Here is a 13,955-nt window from a genome sequence, read left to right on the forward strand (position 1 = left end):
CATAAGTCACATGCTCACATGCCATCACTGATACTGTGTATTCTTACTCTCAGGCCAGCCAGAAACACTTTCTAGTCTTTAAAATGTATCTTCCTTTCTTCTACTAATTAGCAGGGTAAATTCTGTATTTGAATATGTCACTACCTGTGCCCTACCATTCAGCATCTTTGCCACCACAAGGAGAAGGCTGCATTCCCTCTCTGTCAAGCACCAAACAAGTCATGGGCATGACTTGTCTTGCAGAGAACAGAACTGATTGACTGATGGTGATGGCACCCAAAACAAGTATTTTACCTAGCTGGCTTCCAAGTTGAATTAAAGGTACAATATCTAGCTGCTGATGAACAAGTTTACCTTGGCTCACAGGAAAAAAAAAAAAAGAAAAACACGCATAGCTGTAGTACAGTAAAAGTTTTAAACAAAAGAAAAGCCCTAGATAGTTGTGTTAGGATTCTTCACCAGGGCAAACAGTGCTTCAAGGACAAGTAGGAAAGTAGCTGCTATTTGAGGCAACTTCATTATAAAATCATTTTTAATAAGCAATCTGAACAAAGAGAGGGAGTGCTCTTGCAGAGAAGCCCCCAAGGGATCTTAAGGCTGCCCAGTAAAGTTATTAGGAGGTTACACACAGGGGACCAAACAGCTATTTTACTGGCCTCAGGGGACAGGGTTTAGTTTTCACCTGTTCTCTTTAGGCCTTGGTGCTAACAGAAGATCTGTTAACTATCAGTTTTCTGCAGAATCCTATTTTGTGAGGAAATGTATCGTTTACTTACTTCAGCTGCCACACAAAACACGTAAGGTGAAGTATATTACATACTCAAGTCCTAAGTAATTATAAATCATATCAGTTAAAAAAAATAAATAGCCTTTATTTACCCTCTAAATGCAACTAATCAAAATAACATGTTTAAAGAAATCTTTGGCAGTGAGACCTATGGCTATAAATAAAATGTGGAAAGTAAAATCAGAGAAAAATACAAATTCAGGTCTTGAATTCAACTGAAGCTGCAAACCTCCATCTGCTTTTGGAACTTTGACAAGCAACAGTTCTAGGATATTCTGACATCTTGGAAGCTGAAGGGCTGTTTCCTGTCCCAAATCACCCTCTCAGTTTCTAACAAGTGATGCCCTTTTTTCAAACAAGTGCTTAGAGCCAAAGATAAGAAGGACCTGATTTCGGACTGGATAGGGGTGCTATCTCCTTTTTGGCTAGTTGTGCTCCTTAGGAGCTTGTCAGAACAATGGGTATTTACTGAGACACCTGAACTTCATGTCACTCCATCACTGGGGCTCTTGTTGCATATACTAGGTAGCGAACAGCCAACCCATACCTGCCTACGCTACGATTAAACCTTCCCACTGCAGTGTAAACCCGAGACATGAATTTGTCTTTCAGGTGGGATTTAAATCTCATTAAAGTACACGCTCCAAAACGTCTCCAGACCAAGACCTACCACAAGATGGATACAGGAATACTCAGAGCTTATGTGCAGGAATACCAAGCTTAATGTGGGAATGAGGGGAGGTATGAGATAGCTGCTTGGTTTGGAATTTCAGATGACAGAAGACACTGGTTTACTTCCACTCTTTGCTAATAATGTTGCCAGCTCACCATGTAAATGCTTTTGTTTAGGATGTAAAAAAGCATATAGTCCCAACTGAATTGTACAACAGGAGCTCATGCCTATAAAACTAGTGCCTAGCTTTGGAAACATTCCTTACCTCCTAGAAATTAATAAAACAGTAGTTTCAAAGCACATATGGAATTCTTACTCTGAATTAAAATTGGCTATTTCTGATTCAGAAATAAAGGAACATTTAATTCAAAATTAAGGAATTCATACATAGGTGCCCACTAACTATATAAGAAAAAATATTCTAGAATAACTGTTTTGGTAAATTGCCAAAAGAAGAGAAGTGCCTAGCCTGAAATAAAGGGCAAATAGCTTTTGCTATTATAACAATAGATACTGTTATGAAAGAGTCTTAATCTATACAATCCTTTAGTGTAAGTATTTTTTGTTAAGATGGGATGTATCTTGAATATAAACATTTAAAATATACAGTGATGAATATGATACCAAAATACTTCCTTATTTGCATTACAAGCAAACATGGATAACTACTAAAGGACGAACAAAATTAGTCTATGGATCACAAATAGCAGCATTCTCACTGCTGTACAACAGAATTGAAGTACAACCTCTAGACACTGTTTACGCAGTATCACACATTAACAGCCAGCAAAACAGAATAAAAAGGAAATGTCAAAACTTGTTGTAGCTCAGGCAGCAGGTGACAAGTGGTAACACATTGAAATGTGAAAGCCTACCAATCCAGTCTAGGTACTAAGAAGGTGTAGCTGCCCTGACCTAATCCTACCTCAGGAAGAAAGGTAAAGTACTCTGTATGTACACATTTTAGATGAAGCCAAATTTCCCAACAGCTTACGTGATCAGATTGCTGTGGACTGAACACCAGCACATTTTGAACACCATTTTGTAGCAGCCTTTAATGTCTAACTCTCTCTTAAGATATTTAGGATAGAATAGTGGCAAAAGAGTAAAAAATTTCCATTAGCAACAAGGCAAACTTTATTATCAAGGGCAGGAGAGAAACAGACTGGGCAGGTAGATCTTCCTCTTCCATCTCCTCTGAAAAGTAACTTGGTTTGGGTACAGGAACCGAGATACTTGGCTGTCTATCACCGGGACTTCACTCTCTTTCTTTTCGAATGATGGCAACTTAGACTAAGTGCACGAAGTAGGCAGTTTCGGACTCAGCTCACAAACCTCACACATCCTGTACTGATGGGGATCTGTGGGTGTGCCTTCACTGAAAGGCCAGGCCTAGTGAGCATTCCCTAGTTGTGAGCAGTGCAGTTAATCTCGTCCAGGAGTTAATCTTGCCATGAGCCATGAAGCCTCCTGGATCCTCACTTGTCTTTTACTCACACATGTCTCAATAGGAGCAAGGGCTCATGATTCCTTTTTGCTGCAGAAAACCGGAGGAAGCTCATAGCTTGCTTCCTACGAGCTTCCTCCAGTGTGTGGTGTGAGCTGTTGTATGGCTTTCAGGAGACACAGACAGAAAGCTGTATGAAAACGTAAGAGCTGTTGGCACTCACTAATCTAGCCTGCATCCTCAGTGCAAGGAATCTGGGTCACTGACCCAAGTAAGAGAGACAGCTCTAAGCCATACCCTTCACTCCATACTGCAGCCACAGCTGAGGTAACTTCTCAGCTCAAATGCAAGAATGTTGCCAGCAGATAGGACCGAGTTCAAGCAATGCTTGAGTGAGATTCTGGGCTAAACCAATTAAAAATATGCTGGATGCGTAAAACCTGACTGGTTTATGTAATTTGAGACTAGTCTTTACATCCTGGAAATAGAAGTAGTAAAGATATACTCTCAGGAAATTTTGTTGTGCCATAAACAAATGCCCAAGTCATGCCCCAAACCAACATTACTTCTGAAAAGCATTTGTATTAATTTCTTGGAGGCTAGACCAATCTAAATGTACACTTGCAAAAACTGTTGACTCAGGCATGAATCTTCCCTCAATTGTTGCAACAGTTTCTGCAAATAACTTACTCTATCTACTCTGACACAAAGATTTGTAAACACATGCGGTTCAACGGTAGTTCAAATTCTTCCCTTCCTTCCACAATCATCTCAGGTAGGTATTTTTGTACTACGACATTAATAATTGAAGAAATGGGTAACAGCAGCTGTTTTCACTTTGGCAGTATTTGGAAATGACTTCTGTCACTACTTGACGAACTGCATTTGGGAATAGCATCCTTTCAATCAAGAACATTTTATTACTCATCTTCCATGTTTCACAGTATTTCTGGAAGACCAGTAAGAAAACATAAGAGATCAATGCAACACTTACCTTCAGGATATACTTAAGTAAAAAGGATCTTGGAAACGACCAGTGGAATCTAAAAATGAATTAATCACTTCCAAGGAAGGGTTGCAAACCCCATCTTATTTTTTCTATCTTAAAAATATCTGAGGAGCAGGTAAGTGAATATACTTGGACCTCTGTGAAGTCTAGCTGTGTAAACAAACTCTTTTAAAGTGTTTGACTGCAATTCATTGTAATTCATTGTAATTCAAACAGCAAGAGAAAGAAGCTTCTAATACACCAAGAATTAATTATAATACTAGCCTTCTAGGTACATCAGCAGGAAACACCTCCTTACTTTGTTAGGTAGTCAAGTCAAAATTCATTAAAGAAAGTCAGTGCCCAGGATGTAAAAATGATCTAAAGCAAAATAAGGTGATTCAATTGTGTGATAGCTCTGAAACACAAATGGATTGGTAGAACCATCAATCTCATTTGCATGAAGCACAGCAAGTTTTAGATTTAAGAAGTTAGAGATGAAATGCTACATATTTCAGGACTGAGTCTAAACCCAAGCCAGGAAGTACTAAATACTAGGTCCTCCATAGCCTTCAGTTCATAGAATTGCAGGTCTTTATGCTCACTGATACAAAGATGCCAGTCTGAATCTGCAAAAAATAGCCTGAAGCTATGCATCTAAATTAATACTGACTTTGAATACTTTTCTATTCAGAATACGAAACACAAGAGGAAGTACATTTTCCTGAGAATATTAGTTTAAACTAAATGACTTGTTACTTCAAAAAAGAATCTAGGCATCAGTTCTATCTTTCTCCAGCCAATAAAGGATTAAAACATCTAAAGTCTCACTTTGTATGGAAGACAAGATAGGAGCTGGCCTCTAATATCTGACTTAGCTAGTCTAAAGGTTATATAAGAGGATGATTAACTTAACAAAGTCAGCATGTGAGCCCAAGAGAGAAAAGTTCTACAAATAGACTGAAAGTATGCATTTTTACTTCAAAGTCCTGTTTAATTTACTGAAAGCAACATCGCCTATTTAGGTAGACCAAATTCATTCTGTTAGTGCTCCTTGAAAGAGTATTACAATCTTTGTTTAAAAATACCAAGTTTTGTAACTCTCAAATTCTGAAACTGAGAGGATATAGATAAAATGGGTTATACCAAGAAGAGTGAAAATCTTTCTTTTTTTTTCTTTTTCTTTTTTTTTTTATTTAGCTAGTTATATTATGAACAACCTATGGTTCTTCAACACTGTATTGCACGTGCAGGAATACTGAATTACTGTTTGATTCAGAAATGACCTAAGCACCTACCTTCAGCACAGTAGTTCAATTTCAGCCAACAAAGCACATTTATCAAAGACTGATGCCAGGAGGGGTTAAAATAAACCCCAGACCTCAAACAGTAATACTGTGAAGAACAAAGAGGTGGAGACAGAACACCACTGATTTCAAAACCTATACAATGAAAATAGCCATTAGGATGATGTCTGAAAAGGGTTAACCTGAAGCCTCACATACACAATGTACCAAACTTTTTCACAACATACTTCATTAATTAAGTCAAAAGGTCTTTATAGTCCCTAACACACATAAGTGCTAGATTATAATCAACACTCCTAGATGTAATACATTGTAAACTTGGAATGACAAAACTTCATCCAGGTTTCCCAACAGTAGCGCAGACAACATATACGCACACTTCAAAAAGCATTTTTACGAGTGCTTTTGAAATTTCTTTACAGAAATTGCATTCTATTTCACTTGATTTGGATATGTTTTCTTTATAGTGATATGGGGTGATAAGCAAACTGCAGGTAAAGAGATTTGATAGAGAAAAACTCTGGTTTTCATTTGCATTTGATGAGCTCTATAATTCAACATAGATTTGATTTGTAATTTTTGCATCTATATGTTTATACATAATTATATTTGTTTCATGCTATTCCAAAACCATGTACTTGATCTTTATTTTTTCTATACAATAACAAGAATTCTCAATGAAATACTGAAAAATGTCTATTGTGTGCGATGTCAAGGTGTCAAAGACACAATTTACATCAATTCAACGAACTAGTCCTAACAGGGATCAGTTCTAAAGAACTTCAACCAAAACTGAATGACACCTCATATATATAATTTTCTGGCAAATGTAGTCTACGTTTTCATCATGCCAATTACTGCATGTTGCGCCTTCTATTTTAATCCTTTCTTAATGGGGAAGCTTATCTTCCCATTACTCAGGGAACTTTCCTGTTCATGCTTCAGTGACCGCATGAAAATCGATTAACAAATCGGGAAACTACTCTTTGACAGTTCTCTTAAAATAGCACAAACACAGTTCTCACTTAAAGTATCAGATGTTGGGACCCTAATTTTTGCCTTAACTAGACTGAAGGCCATAGATGGTGAACAGTAGCTAATCATCTAATGCAGTTGATGAATACATCCCCTTTTCTTTTTCTGCTTTTATAATAGTTCCCAAAGATAGAATCCACTGAGATATACATGATGACAATGCTTTATTGGTCTGGCATGGCTAAAGAAAGAATCTCCTGTGCTCTTTAGGTCTGTGGCTACTACTAATTTTTTCATATGAAAAGTACTAAATACTGGAACTGGAAATGCATCTTTCTCACAGCAGGCCAGCATAGCACTGCTGTACACAAAATATATGGGGTAATTTCTGCTGATTTCCAGGTGGAGTGTTACAAACTACCTCTTGCAGTCATTAGCCTCTATACAAGAGAGGCCCAGGACTGAGCTAGCAGAAATACTGAATTACTTACCACCTCTAGAGAGGGTGGTCGCTCCAGGCCAGGGTTGAGCTCATGGGCAAGGCTGTGCAAGGAAGCTGTCTGTACAATGCCTGGCCTGCGGATATACAGAGGACTTCAGTCTCCTGTACTGTCAATCTCAGTCAGCATGAGCTCAAATAGTCACCAAAAATCTAAGGGTCAAATTCTGCCCTCAGATGCCTATGTGTGGCTCCCATTCAGGACAATGGAAACCATATATGCATACATCCAAAGAAGATCTCGCCCTAAAAATGCATTAAGTAGCAAGCCCACCTAAGCAAAGGAGCACCATCATGCTCTAAAAGAAGTCTGTGACATTTAACATTTGCTTCAAAACTCAAATCAATCAGCTTCTCATCTGAAGCTCTTACATCAAACAACCGTATACTGTAACTCTGTAAAGTAAGATTTCTTAAGCGGCATATGATATCAAAGCGAGATTTTTCATTACATGAATACTTTAAACCAGGAATGAAACAAAAATGACATTAATGTAAGATACTTTATGACACCGCTTTTACCCTATGAAGCTATTGTGAACATGATTTTAATGCATAACCCGATTAAAATGCACATACCATTTTTAGTTTTGTGCAGTGTAACATCTGTTTGGTTAGAAGGCTTTTCTCAAACTCTAATAACCTCAGCTTTCTCCTATTCCACGAATACTTGAGAAGATAGGCAAGTACAGTTTCTATGCTATCAGATTTCCAGACCTTCACAGTATCAGAAGAATCTCAACGTATCTCTCCTTCAGCTATAAAGCAAAACATTTTCTTGACATTGTGCGGATATACAGTAGCTCACTGCAGAGTAGATGAGAACTGATCCCCAATAATGGTCTCTCTGAAGAAAGGGACTCAGAGTAAACGTGTATGTAAGTCAGCGCACATATCCACATCCATTTCCAACACTGCCATTTAGGAGAACTTTTTATCTACATGGTTGAGAGCAAAACGGTAGCCTTCTCGTCTCCACCAAGGCCTCCTTAAGCAAAAGCACAAAATGATCTACCTTACAGATTAATGCATAGAAAGGGACAGAAGGCTTTCAATTAAATAGTCTCTTTTTATTTCATTCAAACTGCGTATATAACAGACATGTAAAAACATATCATCCTCCCCACTTGCATTTTCTGGATACACTACTTACCAACGAGCTGTAAGGTACACGCATAAGAACAAGGAATTCTGCCTTTTTTCTTCACATCTTTCTTTTCCTGCCCTCTGTCTTAACACACATGCGCATGCACATAGACACACGTGCTCACATGTCATATACTTGTTTGGACGACATTTCAAGTCAGGACTGGAAGCATTCTAATGCGGGTACCCACGAGAATTTTTAAAATGGAGCCTTCTCAGACCAGTCAGACACCTAATAATCTGCGAGTCACAACACATTCACTGCCATGAATTCCATTTGCAAGAGAAGGCCAAATCAAAAGCATTACTTACATGTATGAGTCTTCTTTGTTACAGAAATACCTGTAGGACAGAAATGATACCAATGTTAGCCAAGCAATCACCATATAAGTTGTACTGACACAGATTTCATCGTTCAGCTCTTTTACTTCAGACACAGAGTAGCCACCATAAAAAAGGAATAAACACCACAATGATGTGAATGTTACAGTTAGTAGGATCTCCCTTCTTTGCATGTAAATTTTAACTTTATATTCTCTCCTTATACCTCATAAATAAATATTTCAACATATATTACTTAAATTTTGAATACCTACCTATGGGATGCCTCTTTAAAACAGAAGCCAGTGTAAAAGGAAGATAGTGACAATGCTATGGAAACCCTCTTTTATTTCCCATAGTTAAAAATTTTCTCACACTCATATCAACTAGCGCACATCAACCTACCCAGACAGAACAGATTTGAGCAATACCCCAAGTCATTAGCTGTTATTAAGTTCAAGTAGTTTTTTGGATGCAAGCTGTGGCTTACGCTCATTAAAACCGAATAAAAAGTGCTCTCAGTATAAGTATTATTTGCCATAACTCCAAACCAGATGCAAGTATCTCCAAGCTGTTTATATACAGTTTCTAAAGTAATAAAGATGTTTTAATGCTAGACAGGCATGTGGCAATGATCACCAATAATGGCCCAGTGCCAGTGAAATTTGAGAGGCCTTTTACAGAGAGCAACACAACGCATAGAACTAGGCAAAATACATAATAGTAAACAAGAGAAAATTAACTCTGTTAAATGTCATCTGAATTCATGCTTGAATATAAACAATATTGTCTCCGCTTTAGTAAATAACTGATGCTGTGCTTGTACCTCTAAGTAGTTTAGATTCACTCTCCTTGGGGGGAATTTTATGAGAAGGGAAGGAGGTTACTGGAAGTAGTACAAATATTTGAAATATTTCATTTGTGATTAGGTCTGTAATGCAACTTTGGAAGTTGTTTTGCTTACTATTTATGAAAGACAGACAGACCTTTATCTCCTTAGCTACCCTCCTACTTCTTTAATTGTCTCTTCCAAAAACAGATTGCTATGAAAAAAGGAGGCTTGTATTTCAGCCTTCTTTACTTTGTTAAGGAAATTCTCAAGGAGACAAAAATAGGTTATAACAACTCAACAAATACAGGTAAGTTATTTGCAAATTTAGAGTTGATTTCTAAAGTCAACAGTTTTCAAAGTATCCATGTTTTTAGCATGCATATAAACCCATACTGTCAACTCCAAATATGTAGATATCAAGTTTGACATAAATATCACAAACGTATATTCTTTAAATTACATTTGCATTGCTATCTGCCTTTTGGTTTTCAGTCACAAGTGTGAGGTTTGCAACCTTTCTTTCCTGCAAGAAGAGAAGTTGAAAATTTCCAGACTTTGGGAAATGAAGCAGTTCCACTGAGTAATTCAGTAAATGGGAGACACTGGTAAGCAATTTACAAAAAAAAAAAGAATATTAAAATTTGATTTTGAACGTACACTGACTTAAATCTGAAAGGTCTCAACCAAACTCTATACACTCCTCATGCTAGGAATTAGAGGTCTAGCCTCAAACTGTAGAGCCAGATTAAACAGTAAAAACAAAAAGGAAAAAGTGTAATAATAAACCCATCAAGGTTATGTAAGTAGCTATAACACAGTCCAGGCTCATCCTTTAAATTTGTATTTTGTAACAGCTGGCTTTCTTGGATTTTCAATCCAATTAAATCCTTAATGAGGTGGATGAGAGCAGAAAGACAGAAATGGGTGTCAAAGAGCCGAGTGCAGTTTTTTGTAGATTAAGGAACAGCATCCCAGAAACTCCTCTAGCTCTTGGCTAGAGGAACCAGATGTATTGAAGGAATGCACTGAACTGAGCATGGAAAAAAAAGAGAGGTTACAGGTGGCAGGTGGAAGGACCCTGGCTGCAGCTTTCCAGATAACGGTGGAGCTATTCTGAGAACAGACACGGCAAGCCTAGACCAGAATCAGCCTCTAATTTAGCTAGAGAGGCAAACAAAAAGGAGCTTGAATTCCTGAAGTGAAGAATTAAAGAAGTTGATGAAAAGAAGTTGATGTGTTCTTATAAGGAATAATAGTTCAAGGGCAGGAATAGGGGCAGAGTGAAAATAAGCAGAGAGAACCAAAGTATCCATATTGAAGTTGGATAAATGCCATTTAGAATGCTCTATCAGTATTTGTGCTCTTTTTGCTATATGCACTCCTCTTTCCAAAGGTCCGCCTTACCTTTTGAATTTCTAATTACAGCCCTTCCTAGGAACAGTTGCTCTCCCAAGGAAGAACATTTTTGCTGTTGTCTGACGTCTTGAAAGACCATGGAATAGCAGGCACTGCCCTCCACAGCCTCTTCCGTCAGGACAAACTGTCCTACCATTCCTTTGGCAGAAGCCCTCCCCTATGTCCTTGCCTCTCTGGCCAGCTCTACAGTCTGAAGCATGTTTTACTAAATGGGAAATACAGAGAAAAGAAGCTTTAATCTGAACAACATTTGCAACTTGCTCTCCCAAAACAACTGCTAATAAATTGATACATCAGTGCTCTTTCAGCATTACGGGAGCCATATGTGTTCTCTTCTCAAAAATATTGCTTTCTGTAAAATCACTTTGAACAGAAAGTGCTTATGCTGTCACTTCTGATTACTCACAGCCTCTTCACAACAGGATTTGCCACAGCACAAAACAGACTTAGCTGTATTCGCTGACTGAGGGACTATTCTCCCTGATATATGAAACAGTGATGGAAATATTAGTGTTTGTATTTTTCTACCTGATTTTTTTTATATGAAAAGAATGGTGATTTTTTCCAACCAAATGTTCTCATAACAATTACTGATCAGCATCTGATAAGGCCTCTTAGCTGTTTTAAGCAGATATTTTTAGATAATCTTTTAAAACAACACTTTGGAGGTACAGCTTGCTTGTGTCTTCTTCATAGCTACAACAGTGGTTGCAGTGAAACCAAACTATTTTACTTTGAACTGGGGTTTCACAGAAACTTGCTGCAGTTTGGTGGAACCAGGATTAATTCTGCCAATGAGTTCAAGAGGACTAGACTTAATCAGGAATTTTTATTTACATTTGTATTAGTTTATTTTTTCTTTTAATTTGAGACTGTTCAAGAAGCTTCCCTTTTCACATCAGTAATTACAAGCATGTAGGCTTAAGCAAAAATGTACCAGAATATCTCAACAGTTACTCAGGTTAGCTGCAGTGCAACCAGTGCTTTAAATACAAATGTAGAATATGCAATGCATTCCTGCATCATTGCAATCTGGTTTAGTTTTAAGATAGGACACTAAAGACTGATATTCAAAACATTCAAGAGGTACAATAATCTCCAAAAATAAAAGCACTATGAAAAAACTCAATATGAAAACTAGCTAATGTAAAAATTGAGAGTTGCATGAGCTTTGGCTTTCTTTTGGACAATGCCAACTTCTACTTAAATACATATTTGCATGCCTTTCTTCTGAGTCACATCCTATAAGTCTGTCACAGACCACCGGTTGATTCCTTTGAAATCAACAGGATCTCTTGAGGACCCACATCTGCAAGTCCAACTAATATTACTGATTTTCTTCATACGATTAGGCACAATTAACTCGGCTTACATTCATAGATATTTCTGGGACTGGACGATTGATTTATGTAGATTTGAATGGACACTATATGATAAAATCTAAGTTTAATACACTACTGAAAGACAAAATTTTATTTATTTTCTAGTAAGTGCAGCACAGACAATGTTCTGAGTCCTTTTAAAACATTACCTAAGATAAAACATCATTTTTACATCTTCTGTATATGGGCTCACTTTACAATGTGGTATACTGGAGTAATATGCAACCCCTTAGCATCATTAGCACTCTCCTAAACTGCCAGTTTTCCATTAAAAAAGAAAAAAAAAAAAGGCAATAAAGAGGACAAGAAACAGCCTTAGCTTCAGTGCTGTTAGTAGAGAAAGACTTCCTGACTTTACCAAATAGACTTCAAACTAAAGCAAAGGAAATGTCATGAAAATACCACAACATATCACTGCCATGGTTATCAGTGAGTGAAAGTTTCAATATTACAGTTATCACAGAACTCATCACTTCAGCAGTGCAATTTTACATTCCTGATCAACACCAAATCTTAAACAAATTAGCTTCTTAGACAGACTTTCGCTATGCAGTGCTCTTTGCAACAGCAATCAATTTTTTTAAATTAAGCGAATTTATATAACATTCCCTTTCCCCCTCCCACTAACTCTAAATGTAATTTGCCATGATGGGTGATATTTACAGAAATAGCTTTCTGTATGCAATGAACTTTGAAAAGAGTATCTACCAACAGAGACAGGATATTCTTTTGCAAGCAGTTAGCCTGGCTGACCTTCACAAGCCAACTTCAAATAGAGATAACAATGTCTTCAAGTACAAAAAGAGACTCAGATATTTTATACATCATAAGCTATTTCTCACAGTCACCCATCCAAATAAAGAAGCATAATGAAACACTGCTTACTCTGTGAACCCAGATCCCTGCTGCTGTTGTACAGTTGTCAACTTTCCACATTTCAAGGGGAAAACATACTTTGATGTACAGAATGATAAGTAAAAAGTCCCCTGTCTGGCAGAATACATTACTCTGCAAATTATCAAAAGAGAATATTCTTGAACTCAATTTTTTTAAACCACCACAAAAGCTGCTCCACAAAAGTTTGTATGGATAAAGATAAGCATCACTAGCACCATGGTGTTCTCTTCTGTACAGTTTGTTCTGCTATTTGTGCCCAAATCAGGTGTTCATTATTGGTCTGATGAAAGCATATATATGTAGATACGTGTATAAGATACTTTGTGTGTGTCTCTCTCTGTGTAATTTTTTTAACATATTACTCCACCCTCCAAAGTCAGCAGGGTGGCTCTGGTATATTTTGGAAGTTAGCCATCTTATGGCAGATTAGAAATCTTTGGAAAAAATGTTGACTTGAGGGAGACTGGTGATCTTTGTAGGCGTTGTTTATAGCGATCAAGGTAAAAACGATATGCACCCAAGTACTAGAAATACAACTTGAGTGAATTTAACTGAACAAAATAATGTTTCAAAACAGTGTCCTTGTCTAGGACAGAAGAGTTGTTAATGATAATCAGTGCATATTACTAAAAGTATTCCAAGTAATTTTAGTATTTTGTTTCAAAAATTGCTTATGGACACTAATGTGTTCACTCAAAAGAGAAATACATTCTGTGCCAGGGTAGCAAAGTTCAGGGACAACACACAGCAGGCACCAAAACATTAGGGATGTAAGAAAAATGAAATATTCTATTACTATATAAAAAGCTTTTGAAAACTACTTAAATTACGTTACGATGATCATAAAAATATTCAGTAATGTTCCAGTTTTCCCCAGGCTTGTTCACAGTCAGGTCTAGACCATTCTTTTATTATAAAGTCCATATGAATATACCAGAAACGATGTTGAGTCCTAGATATCAAGACCAAAGTGACTTAAGTGTTTCAGTCAACATTGATCAAAAAATCTTGCTCTCCAAAAATTCACAGATGCTTCTCTTATCTTATTTTAATGAGTCTGTTTTTCAAAATTTTATTTTGGAGGTGTTAGTCCAGTCACCCTCCTAGAATCCTATGGTGACCTCAGAATTTCAGTCTTTGCTCCTGAGCTGCAGAGTTACGAAGAGCAGCTTGGGGAACACTGCTGGGGGTGTTGCAGAGTGAGCGTGAAGCTACAGAAAATTTCCCACAATACTTTTGACTCCCCACTCTATCACACAAGGATGCAGGCTCTTTGAGATCAACA

General features: G+C 37.3%; 1 protein-coding gene across 1 annotated transcript in view; it reads right to left on the minus strand.

Annotated features, from left to right (window-relative positions):
- RORA (RAR related orphan receptor A) overlaps positions 1–13,955 on the minus strand; it is a 384,497-nt gene that overhangs the window by 106,225 nt on the left and 264,317 nt on the right. The window contains exon 2 of the mRNA XM_062583485.1: positions 8,135–8,164. Within this exon, the coding sequence (XP_062439469.1) occupies positions 8,135–8,164 (30 nt within the window). The remainder of the gene's footprint in view (positions 1–8,134; positions 8,165–13,955) is intronic.

Source organism: Rhea pennata, chromosome 10, assembly GCF_028389875.1.
Source record: "Rhea pennata isolate bPtePen1 chromosome 10, bPtePen1.pri, whole genome shotgun sequence".
NCBI classification, from domain to species: Eukaryota; Metazoa; Chordata; class Aves; order Rheiformes; family Rheidae; genus Rhea; species Rhea pennata.